The following is a 13572-nucleotide window of genomic DNA, read 5'->3' on the forward strand; positions in this document are numbered from 1 at the left end:
TCAGAGCAGCTTTGGGCTGAGAGTAGATCATTCACTTTCAATTGCTTGTTTCACAAGATTTCCCTATCTGTTCTTACCCTTTACTAAATAAGCTTCATGTCTCACAATATATTGTATACATAACAAAATGGTCCATAATGTAGCTCAGGCCCCCTTAAAATTCTTTTGCTTTATTACGGCATGTTTTCCTTAAAAAGAACTGAAGAAAATAAAAGCTATGTACCTTAGACAGAAAATCTGTCATAAAGAGGCTACTCATGTAGACATTTAGAACAGGCACTGTATTCCCTGACTTAGACTCAGTGTACAGCAGAAAAGCTGGCTTATTTATGTGTATCTGCACTTGCTTTCTACAGGGATCTATTTTTGGGATAATAAAATTAACCACAACAAAATGTTATAGAAAATGTTTGCCTTCCCCAAAATGAATACTTTTACTATCTTTAGCTGTTAAATATCAACCTGTTGCAAAGGAACAAGTGAAAAAGAGAAACACTTTTATCCCACCTGTTCCTCTTACTCCATTTCACAAAATGGACACCAGGAATGTGGTTTCCTATGAGTGTGAGATATTAGCAAGAAAACAGCTCTGAAATGCACACTATGGGGTGATAACACTGTGATCAACATGATGTTACCATCAGGCGAAGTAATGTTTACCAATGACAAACACAGCCGGAATGTATGTCCAGCTGCCCTTGACATAGATTTTTTTCTTAGTCCACATCCTTACATTTGGGTTGAAGTCCTTTTCAAGCCCCAAAGTGTTTCCTGAACCATCTGTTTTTTAATTCCCCGTGGACACTTTTCAATTATTTTCTTAGCACACTTGCAGCTTGTGGCTCTTCCTGCAGAGCTCAGCAGAAGGCTCCTGGTGACTGGATGTCAAGGGCCCTTTGGTCCCTTCCCCAGTGAGATTCAGGAATTGCTTTCAGACCCAAGCTAAATCAGTAGATATGTCATATTTGAAGCAGAGACAACTGACTTTGCTTTACACCCTGAGAAAGTTTATAGAACATCAAGAATAAGAGCTTCACTACAGCCATGTGGCTGAGTGGATATCCATTCTCAGGTGGCACATTTGCCTGTCAGTGTCATTTTAGAACATTTCAGATTTTTAAGCAGTGACCAACAGAGAATTTTATCTACCTCTATAAACTTTGCTTATAAAATTATATTATTTGGTTTGAGGGCAGCCTATAGTGAGACTTGTTCATTGTTCCATTGTTGAAAGACGATTCTCATTTTTCTCAAATTACACCTGACTATGGCTTAAATTAAATCTGAATATAACCCTGTGTAGATGCTTTGCTTAATACCTTGGACATCTCAGTTTCCTAAGATAGTTATCATATATTTTTCAAAAAGCAAATTCTATATTCTATCATTAAAGCAATTAGTATGAATAAGGGCTGTGTCTGCCTCTCTCCCTCCCTCTCTCTCTCTCTCTTTCTCTCTCTCTCAGCAGCCAGTCTCCCTCCTATCTCCTATGCAGTAATCCAGACCTTTTACAGTTCTAATGCATGGAATCTCTCCCCAATACACCAGTTCTCAGTAAGAGTCCTCTTTCCATATATACAGATATGTGCACCTGGAAGCATATGTGGGTATTTTCCTCAACAGAAGTCAAATTGTCTCAACAGAAGAGGCATTTTTTAATCTCCCTAGTACCTACCAGAGTGTTAGATAAATATAAAGTATTCAAAAACTTGTTAATTAGCAAAGTAAATAAATAAACATCATGATGGTAACTATCCAATATTTTTAACTTAGAAAGCATTTTTCTTATGTTATCTTCTTATTTGACACAATATGTGAGGCAAGTAAACTGGATTTTTAATCAATTCTATTATACAAAGAATAAAACTAAGGTTCTGTAAAAAATTTTCCTAGTGACACACACACCAAAAAAAAAAAAAATGGGGGGAGGGGATAAAGCCCTCAGTGAATAATAAATGAAGCAGCATGTGACAGACAGAGCCTTAGCTGGATCATATACATTCTCTACTGCTTTTCTCACACTGCAGCTCACATGTGGTCCATAATGCTCTGCTTGACTACAAGACCTGGTAAACCCGGCTTCAAGTCACACAAGCTACAAATGGAACACAAATTTTCTGTTCTTTCTGCAACAATATGTTGAATGAGTGTGAGGGCTGCCAAGAATTCTTGCCTGTAACCCCTGCTGCTACAACACCAGACCTGTGGGAAGGAAAGTGACAGAGTTCAGAGCGCTGTGTCACCATACTGAGAACAATCTCCATATCCATATGTTCATCTGTTCCTAAGGATACTATTTCTGGTAACTGGTTTATTTGGAGCTATATGTGAAAAGAAGGTAGATATATCTCAAACAAAATAAGAGCAATACGAACACCCGGGAACCATCAGCAAAAAGGATTACGATGACTGATAAAGTAAGAGCTAAGTAACTCTCAGTCGTAAGAGGTAGGATGACCCAAATTGAATTATTTGGTTCAATGCCAAACTTAAAAGAAGTTCTAATTTAAAAATAATGCAGAAAACTCTCAAACTGACACTCATAAGAATACATATATTTCATATATACACAGATATGGAAAGGAAGACCAGACCTGGTCTATCTGGAACTTCTTATTTATGTGTCCTGGTAAATCGCTCAGAAGAATTAGCAGGGCATCTGATTACGGAAGGGTTTTATAAAACGTTAGGACTCATAGAGAGTCCAGAGTCCATTCCTAACCTGTGCTCTTCCTCTGAGCTTTGTGGGCATATTCCAAACAAAAAGACAATCACCCCTAAGAATTTCTAATAGAAGAGAAAGAGAAATGTGGTGCCTTTCTGGATGTAGAATGATATTATCAGGCAATGGGTGAGTTTTGTGACTGACAAGCAAGTGACACTGGAGAAAGCATTTAGATTTTCTGTGTCTTGGGGTCCATGATGTCTTCAACAGGGATAATACTAAAAGGTAGTACAAATATTCAATCATAAAGTGCAGAATCACAATGCATGTGCAAACACCAGAAAAGCTAAATATATTCCAAACTCGTGCAAATTTCTTCCATTGCCCAACTTTTACTAGATGGGGATATGACTCCACTGGATGAGGCTACTATACCAGAATGTTGGCCTTGTCATTTTAGGAGAAATATGCACAACAGGCTCTGTAGTATAAACTTTTGGCAATGCCTAAATTGAGAATAGTTTCTTGATCTTCTTGATCTTCAAAACACTAAGGGGTAATTTTGCATTTATCATTAAGTCAGAAATGGTTGGGAAATTAATGAAAGCAAATATTCAGTACTAGGGCAAAATTCTCATCAATTAATTAGACAGAACCCAACAAAGCTAAGAAAAAAGTGACTTTTTCAAGATGAGCACCCAAGAGAAAACTGTATACAAATGAATTTAAAAAAACACAGCCAATGCATCCATGAAAACTGGTCAATGATATCAATAATTAAGAAATGCAAATTAAGACAAAATATCATTTTGTACCTCAGATGGAAAAACTTATACTAAGAAAAACTTATAAAAATAATAACTAATATTTGATAAGGTCAGAGAAAACAGGCACTCTCTTAGCCTGTTAGTGAATTTATAAATGGGTAGGTCTTTTCTACAGTGCAATTTGAGAATACATATTAAGAGCTAAAAATTGTACATTTCCTTTAACCCAGCAAATTGTACTTTAAGAATTTATTCTAATAATCAGAGAGGTGCAATAAAAGAGTTACAGGGTTAATGCAATAAAGCATTATTTATAATACTAAAATAAGGGGAAAGAACTAAATCCTTAGTAATAAAAGACTGATAAGAATTACTTTTTATTTATATACTTTCTTTATAAAATGGAATTTGGAGCAGAAAGAAAGCATTATGTGAGGCTGAAGAAACCTTTATTACAAAAGAGTTTATAATATATGAACTGAAAAAAGTAATTATAAAACTATGTCAGTTATTAGGTCAATTTAGTGGAAAGAAAAGCCAGTACTTATGATGCATGCATTTGCATACACCTGGAAGGATGTATATCCAAATTCTACCCACGATTGTCCTTGAGTGATATAATTTCTACTTTAGGAATTACGGGAATTATATGGGTAATTAGGCGAGCATCTCTCCAGTCCCTATTTGCCTCCAGCAGACTCCTGGTGGATAAGGCTCTAAGATGATGACCTCACCATCTTCTCTGTGACACCGGCATGCCTTCCAGTTTGAACTGCTGCCTCTTACTCTTTCTCCCCTCTGATGGAACACACAAACCAATTTAAAGATCACAAATATGCGACCTTTCCAAATTGCTAAAAGTAGGTTCCATCCTTCACTAAGCCACTCCTCAACTCGCGTTTCTTTGTTCATCCTGCAAAAAAAAATTTTTTCTCATAGAAGAGCTCACGAAATACATAGTCAAAAACACTTGTCAGTGTTTCTTTAAGGTGTTGCCTTTTAAGGATATAAAATTATGCTAAGGAATCAAATGTGCCAGAACACACTGAGATAATGACCCTCTCTGGCCGACCCATGAAAAGGACTGCATAAGGTATGTGGCTTGAGCAGCCTGTGCTCTGCCTACCATCAGCTCCTCCATTAATTATGACTCTGCCTTCAAGGCATGGGCTGGACTTGCAACCGACAGGAAGCTGAAGGCTTCCCAGTGACACCCACCCATGAGCACAGTTAATTTTACATGCAGCACTCAGCAAGTCTGAGGAGTCCCTCAAGGCATAATCATCAATGGGAAAATGACAGCAGCTTCCCATCACAAAAAGTCTCAGCTGAAAAACAACTTTCCACCCCATGAAAAAATTGGCATAAATAAATGATCCAGGAACTGTTTTCAGAGTCTCAAATGGAAGCTAGGAGGTTTGTGCAGGAAGACAAGAGCAGAAAAGATGGGTAGTAGGAAGGAAAGGAAGAAGAAATAGAGTCTCAGAACCACAGGTATCTTAGTGGGTTACAGCCCCACAAGAAGAAGAGGCAGAGGCCCAGAGACTGAGCGTCCTTTGCAGGATCAGTTACAGCAGAACCAAGACTCATAGGCAAAAACTTTGGATTGTGCTTTTCAAAGAAGATAACTTCTATGACAAAATATTAACTTAAAAAAGAAATGACCTTAAACTATACAGTACTTTGGTTTTATGATCTCCCTAATATAAACCTTGACAGAGATGAAAATTTGTCTGAGGGGTGATTTCTCTTTTCTAATTCATTCTCCACTATGAAGATAGATACGTGGTACTTATTGTACCTACTTATTCTGCCACCTAATCAGACATCATGTTGAAATGTTATGTAACTCATACATGAAAATATGTCTTCCCGACATATCATAAAGCCTTAAAATGTGTGATTTCTGTCTTCATTCTCTCTGCTATCACCCTAAACTCTGACTATTACATTACACAGACAGTAGATGCTTGATATTGATACATATTTGGGTAGACTGGTTGATGGGTGGGTAGACAGATGGATGGATTGAGAAAACAGCTTGATAAGCAGTGTTGAGACTGAAATATATACACCAAAACCTGTCAGGTAAAAAAGATGTGCATGGAACACCTATTAGACCATGACATGACTTGCTTCAACAGGAAATGACAAATGTACATATTGGCCTTCAGTCACTGAGGCTCAAAATCTCAAAATGGGCATTCATTTTAATTATACCACAAGATAGTAGATATTAAACCATTCCTCCCAGTTAAGAGGATACAATGGCACATACTTAGTTTTTAGGAGCATTCCCCTACAAAACTCACATCAGAAGAGTTGCTTGGGAGCATGTGTGTTTGTGTGCATGTGTGTGTGCATGTGTGTGTGTGGGTGTGCGCGCCCATGCATTCAGGGATAGAAGGGAAAACACATGTGGGGTGTGATTATACCATAAAGAAGGGGGAAAAAAAAGTAACTTGAGACCTGGTATCTGAAGGAGGTATATTCAGGTTGGCTGCATTCACTGCCCTCTGTAAGCTAGGACTGATCTGCTTGCATGCTGTGGAGACCTGGCTTGCTGGAGGTGAAATGGGTCCCAGTCGCTGAACCATCATGGGACTGCTGGTGACCACTAGATTGTTGCAGCTGCCTTTTCCAATGGACTTGCACTGAGGCCCAAAGCCAAGAGCCCCTAAAAACAAATGAATCAGGTTAGCTTTTATGTCCCTTAAATCAGAGACCAGTAAATACACACATGTGCACACTTACATCAGGACCCATCTCAAAAGACAGTCCTCGGATCTTCCTTTTTTAGTACGGGCAATATTACCAAAAATCTTTTTCTAATTCCAACTGGAAAGTCATAAAGCTACAACAGACACTCTTCCATAATCACCACTTTTATAAAATGTGGCTAAATTTCACTTCTATATAGAAGTGAGAATCTTGTTTTGAGAATGATATTGAGAGGTATATCTTATATCTTTACCTAAAGGGTTAAGGTGGTAGGGAGATAGAATTACCTTCATCAAACCAAAGTGTTTTCTGGTGGGTTTTTTTTTTTTTTTTTTTTTTTTTTTTTTGGTCTCCTCCCCCTCCACTTGAATCACCCAGCAAGGAAAGTTGACACTACTAAAAAAAATTAAAAAAAATAAATAAAAACCCGTTTAACTGGTTTACTTCATTCCAAATCTGGACTTCCAAAAAGCCTGTCTAAAAGGATATAGTATGACTGTGTACCTCCAATCTTGATTTTTTCTCTTTATCCCAATATGTTGTCATTGAACACATACCCAATTTTTTAAACAATCAGGATGAGAGTCTTAACACACTCATTTGAAAAGCAACATGATAACTAAATTTGACATAGGTTTTTCATTTGCATTAGTTTACAACCTTCCAATGTAGAAAAGTTTGGTACATACCCAAATGAGAAAGAAAAAAGAAGAAACCCACAAGAATCTGTGTCATTATGGGAAAGTGAAAAGCAAGGGAAAAAAAAAGGCAAACACTGCCATGATTCATTTATAAAAACTAATAATAATATTTGAATCATTCTAGACATTCTTTTTACATGGATGTACTTGTTCAAACTTTTTTTTTTTGCCAACTACCTGGCCAAGTGTCAGTAACTAAACACTATGTTCTCACTTACAACAAATGAAAATAAATATGACCTCAGTTCTTAACAAATCAGGATCTAAAATTTTCTCACTTAAGTTCACTTTTTTTTTCATTGATATAATTGGGATCGTAATAGGTGAAAAGTGTCACTGTATCTTTCCTTAGCCCTGGGGACATGCTTTCCTATTTTGTTTTCCCCAAAATTAAATCAATAGCCAAAAAGTATTTTTACTTATCATCTTTTGAAACATTTTCTTCCAGAAGTCCCTGAAGCCAAAGGACAAACAAGACAATTGGAACAATAGCTATGGCCCCATCGATGTAGCCACATCTCAAAAACGCTGGTAGAGTGACAGCATCCTTAGCTGGCAGCAGCCTTGCTCCAGTCCAGCCTTTAAGGAAACTAAAATTCAGATGAAATCCAAGCAGAAACTGATACTGCGAGGAGTGTATCTTTGTGACACCTGTGTGCTTAAGTTTGGGCTCCAGGATGCTTGGCTTCTTCCTGTACACTTTCCAAGATCATTAATTGCAACAGAAATTTCTTGGATTTCTGTTTTTCAAATACACCCACCAGAACATCTCATCTACCCTTCCCACTGCAGCTTAAGTTCGATCCATCTTCTTGGCCCTTGGACAATCATAGATACTCTGTTTTCATAACTCATAAAACATCGTACTATCAGGGCTTCATATTGACACCTAGATTGGTGTGAACAGTTTTATGGAGTGCATCAGAACTTGAACATTTTTAAAAATTCTAAATGCCACTTCCTTCTGACCTTGGAAAAGGTAATGTTGTGGTTCATAGCTTAGCCCAGTATGTAAAACACCTGAATTGCCTCCCCAGGTTCCATTGTTATCAGCACAACATCAGATGTTAAGTATTCTGTCAAATACCATATAGTCCTATAAAGAATTCAATCATTTAATGTCTTTTTCCTTTTTAATAAACAAATATTAATATCCATCCACCCCTAAAACAAGATACACAGAAGCTGGAACAGCACACTTAAAAAATAACACTTGATGGCAAAGCAGATTAATATTTCATCAAATCTAAAATGCCAGTACATTGTAAGGCACAGCATTATTTTGGTTACCAGTGAGAAACATGAACAGCCAATTAAATTTGGAGCCTGGTGTTCAAATTTCAGAGATGTTGTGACATTAAAATACACATACCTTGAATCAATAAATACCAACATGATCAGTGAAAATTTTATTTTAACCCATGTCTTGTTCAAGTTCTTCTCTCTACCTGGAATGCCCTTACTCTAACTAACCTACCTAGTGAGAACCCTCTGCATCTTAAGATCTCAATTCAAAGGTTCCCTCCTCTATGAACTCCCTTCTCCACCTCCAAATGAGCAGATCTGCCCAACTCTTCCCTTTGTTCCCTTTTGGTCTCCAGTAATATACCTGCCTCAGTTCCTGAAACATTTCAGGAAATGAACTTCTGCCTGCCTTTCATCCTCTCAGTTTTTATATTTTACAGCTTTTGAAAGGCAGAGCCCTATGTTTGGGGCATCTCTGCTCCCTTAGCACCTAGCCTGGGGTCTATTAGTACACATTGAAGAAGGCTTAGAGGAGATGAAAGAATGAAAATAGAAGATAGTTAGAGTGAGCATTAAACACTGACAAATTATTTCCACTGAAGCCCACCTGACTGTCTTTTTTGAAATAGTGCCATTTGGAGAAAAAAATAAAAGCAATTTCAAAAAGTCAATCCTTTTGATGCTTCTCCACAGGGCTGCTAACTGGAAGATGGAGTCAGTGGGGATAGGAACTATAAATCCATTTTCCCAGGCCAGAATTTTACACAGGTCATGGCTGCCTGTGTAACCTTCTACCCTGGATGCGTATATCCACATTATTTTCTTGTTCTGTAATAAAGAAATTAACAAATTAGCCCTTCTCTCTCCAATATGTCCATCAATTTTTTACTGTCCCACCCCCCTACTCCAAAATTCACTGGTAAGCTTTAATGTCCTTCAAAAAAAAAAAAAGAGAGAGAGAGAGAAATGACAGCTTCTGACAGAATCATAGATGATAGCCTCAAACCATGAGAATGAGTGGTGGACTTCTTGGGAACAGGGAATGTTTGTGTGTAGCTATAAGAATGTTCTGGAAAACAGCATCATTTGCCTCACAAGTGGAGTGAAACAATAATTTGACCAAGAGCCACTGCAGGTCAATGTGACCATCTAATTCTTTTTCTAATGCCAGACATAATGACCACCTCCAGGCTATTCAGAATCAGGCAGTGCTCTGGAGTTCGAACATTGGGGACAGCCTGCCTCGGATCAGCTAGGTGCATAACCTGGGCAGATTACTGAGCATTTGTATGTCTTATTTCTATGCCTTATCATCTACAAAACAGGAAGAAAATTAACACCACCCACAAGGTTGTTGTGCATCTAGTATTAACATCACATATAAAGGACTCAGTACATTATCCAGCACATAATAGGTGCTCAATGGCTATCCACTGCTATTGTTTTTGTTATTGTTGTTTCATGTTTGTCCTTGCTTTTTTTGCTCCATTCTTTCTTGAAGTAAGAAAAAAGAACAGTTCTTTATAATTCCTTGCACAAAACAAGATAGTAAATGGTGCTGTTTAATTCTCTGACCATTTCCAATGTTCTTTCTGCATCAAGCCTGGAGCCAATTTTTTTTTTTTTAAATCAGGTGTCATCACAGATAGAAGAAAAGTTTGCAATTGGCCAAGTTTGAATGTTCCTTGGCTTGTCATTCCCTAAAAACAAACCATACAACTTCTCTGACTACCAGATGTGCCAACTACTTGTGCACTGGTTTTCGTTTTGAAAGATCGCTTATTTTTAGAGACAACATGATATGTTTTAAAAATGTGTTTACTGTTCAAATAAGGATCTGAGAGGATGGCATTTGGAGCACCACATACATTCTAGCCAAAATTGCTGTGTGTTGGTAGTGAGCCCAAACATTTTACATTTTCAAGTTTCTGAACTGAGAGGTCATCTTAGAGGGGCATGTTTTAATCAATGTCTTCATCAGTTAAAAGGGTTCTCCTGAAGTTGAATAGTTGATTATGTTGCAATTATCACTGACAAGGCTGCATCTTTTCTAACTAGTTATGACTATTCACAGGTTCTCCTAAAAGTGACACAGATACAAGGACTGCAAAAATGAGATACACCTGAGGAAAAAGGGAGAAGGAGTCAAAATTTTTTGGATGTTGTTCATTCAACCGACACTTATCAAATGTCAATCATGAATCAGGCGGTCTGTGGAGACAGTGGTAAGCAAGGTGGACATGATCCCTGATGGAACCCACTCTCTGGTCATGAAGAAACATAACAGACCAACCATTCATTAGGAAAGAAGTGATCCCTACTCCTAGGGTGAGTCAAATGCAATGGCTTTTAGAAATTAGAAATTATCATAGAAAAGCAATTTCTATGTGGTTCAACCTATCAATTTCTATATGTTCAACACACAGAAGTAGGGTGTTTTGCAGAAATATAATAGCAGTATTCAAATCCCACCTTCACTGGCTGTGTGACACTGGGCAAGGTCTTTAAGCTCTCTATGGTCTCAGCATCCTATTCTAAAATGGGGACATAACATATCTAACTCACAGCGTTGTTCTGAGTACAAAACGGATTAGTATATATTAATATATGCCTCAGCATCTCTAAGCATCAGGGTTTTCTTCCCCAATATTTTATTCTAGAAATTTTTAAAACCTTAAGAAAAGTTGCAGGAATAGTAAAATAATCTCTAACTCTTATCTAAAGGTCTGTGTATCCATTCATCTCCTATAAATAAGCTTACTATTTTTATTGTTATTAATATTAATTTTTAACCATTTAAGTTACAGATTTCATGCCCTTCATTCCTACCTATATCACCATAATACAGCCATCAATTCAAGACATTCAGTAATGATATAGTATTAGTGTATAATATAATGTCTATATTCAAATGTTACCAATGACTCATTTAAAGCAATTGTTTTCTAATCCAGGATCAAAATCAGGCTTTGCCACATGCTCAAGTGGGTCTTCAAGAATGCATTAACAAACCACTGGACATTAGGACACTGAAGGCAGATGGAAACACTGAGGAAGAAGTGAGAGGTTAACAACAGAGAAAACAGGAGTCAAAAACATGGGGTTGTATCCTAACTCCATTATGGATTGGCTGTATGTCCCTGGTCAAGTTACCTGAGCTCTCTGTGCCTCAGTGTCCTAATCTCAAAAGTGGGGTTAATATCAGCAGTTATTTCATTCTGTTGTAATTTATATTTAGGACTTGGCACTTAATAAGTGCATTGCAAGGATTAGATAAACGTTATTAAAAAACTTATCCCTGGTACCTTTCTGGTATTGTTCCTAGGGCCTCTTTTCTCTTGAGTGTACAGGAACAATACATTAAGGCCTCCCTGCCCAAGACACACACTCTCTCTCTCTCTCTCTCTCTCTCTCTCTCTCTCTCTCTCTCTCTCTCTCTCACACACACACACACACACACACACACATATCCTAATTCTCCATCCCCGCAACCTGCAGATTTTACGCTATTCTTTTTCTTCACCTCCATATCATCTTTCTTTCAGCTAAATGTTTTAAGACTCTGATTAGCTTAGACTAAGATCAATCACTAGCCAAATACCTCAAGAGGATTTTACTATAAAACAACAATATAATAGAAAAAAATTTCAAGACTTTCCTAGCATTTAAAAAAATAATTTTTAAAACTTGGCAAGAAAAACCAGAAGTATTTGTGTAAACCTCCCAGTAAACCTTTCATTCGTTTTATGCAAGTTCTTTTCCCAGGCATACACAAAATCAAGGTAGTCTTGAAGCGCAATGTAAGTCATGCACCAATGAAGTTTCTGCAACTTTGAGGCTCAAATTTTCCCCTTATTTTCAGTTGTAAATATTTAAACATCTGTATCTGGCAAGATTTCCTTTAATAAATCCAAATAAATGCCTAATGTAAAATAGGAGTCTAATACTCCCATCAAAAGTAAACAAATTCCAAATGCCACTAGAGAATACTTTGATTTTGCCTGGGAAAATGCAGCTGGCCACCGCCGCCCGCTCATGTACGTAACTCTGGCTGTTTAGAGGTTGACTTTACCTCCTGGTTTCTTCATCTCTAGGAATGAGACAACACTGCACACCCTATATGGCTGCTTCAAGGATTAGTAAGGGCCAACACACAGGATGTGCTTGCTCAGTAGAAAGTAGCTATAATTTTTGTTTTTGTTTTTGTTATTATCGTCACTACGTTACTGAACAATTTTCTCAGTTATTCCAATTGGGCCATTGTGGGGGAGGTGATTATCAAATTCATGTACATAAAATGGTTGGAACACACACCTCTTCTTGGTTCATCATTTTCTAAGGAGAAGTGAGTCTCAGTACATACCTGGGCTTTCTCTGCCAAAATAAGGAAGAACAAATGGAGACAAATGTCTCAATAAACCCTTCTTTTATTTCCCTCTTGGGAAGTAAGTTTACCCACAGAGAGACCGAGTTCTCTTCCACATGGAATAAGCCTACCTGGCAAGTTTATTCTGACAGGGCCACCCTGGATGGGGTAGGTAAAATGATCTAACACTAGGGTCCAGTTAGCAGCCCTCATGGGCTCATTCATAGAACTAAGCCCCTCCAAACTATCCTCTATCAGGAAAAAACAGATATTCTGATAAGGAAGAAATAGTCTATATATTGTGAGTCCCCTCACAGACTCAAAACTATGTTCAAAATCATGGCATACACATTGTATCCATAAGTTTTATTAATTTAGTATATGTAAAAGCATTTTCTAGAATGTATTGGTGATCTTTTATTTGGGAATACTTTTATTGGTGTCTAAATAACTAATATGCATTTGTGTGTACGTGCTTTAAAAAGACACAAATGCAAAAGTATGTAAAGAAAAAGTTCATATTCTTATACCTCTCCATTATCATTCCTTTAAGATACTCAACTAAAACAGTTAAATATGTATTCTTCCACAGCTTTCTCTAAGCTCATACAAACATGAATATGTATGCTATAATTCTAAAAGCAATATGAGTTAGACACACATTGTCCCCTCTATTCTTAAAAAAAAAAAAATCAGAATGTGCCTGTTTTGATGAAGAATCCGATCTCAAAACTAATGCTTAAATAACACATCTAATTCCATAGCACAAATATTCTATTCTTATAATGAAACATAGGTACCTATCAATAACAAGGTACATAATCTTGGGCAAGGCATTTTATCAATCGGAGTCTGCCCTTGTTCTTCTCCCAAATGTGATGACCACCAGGTATATGGGAAAACTTTGAAAAGTATATATTTTTCACCACAGGAAGACACAGGTAGGCTTTTCCCCAAATACTATACGAATACAAGTCAAAGAGGCTGCTGAAGTAGGGTTATCAGACTCTGTTCTCACTCACATTTCTCCCTAGAACCAGGAATAATAAACTCCTGCATGTCAAACATATGAGACTTGTTATGTAGTGTTTTGCCAATTTGTAATGT

The 13572-nt window shown here is 37.3% G+C and overlaps 1 protein-coding gene across 2 annotated transcripts in view; it reads right to left on the bottom strand.

Moving 5' to 3' along the window:
• Glis3 (GLIS family zinc finger 3) overlaps window positions 1-13572 on the bottom strand; it is a 419818-nt gene that overhangs the window by 283673 nt on the left and 122573 nt on the right. For both annotated transcript variants that reach the window (XM_071600430.1, XM_027943102.2), the window contains exon 2: window positions 5902-6109. In XM_071600430.1, coding sequence (XP_071456531.1) covers window positions 5902-6032 — 131 coding nt within the window. In that variant the 5' untranslated portion in view covers window positions 6033-6109. The remainder of the gene's footprint in view (window positions 1-5901; window positions 6110-13572) is intronic.

The sequence above is a fragment of the Marmota flaviventris genome, chromosome 13, assembly GCF_047511675.1.
Source record: "Marmota flaviventris isolate mMarFla1 chromosome 13, mMarFla1.hap1, whole genome shotgun sequence".
Classification (NCBI taxonomy): Eukaryota; Metazoa; Chordata; class Mammalia; order Rodentia; family Sciuridae; genus Marmota; species Marmota flaviventris.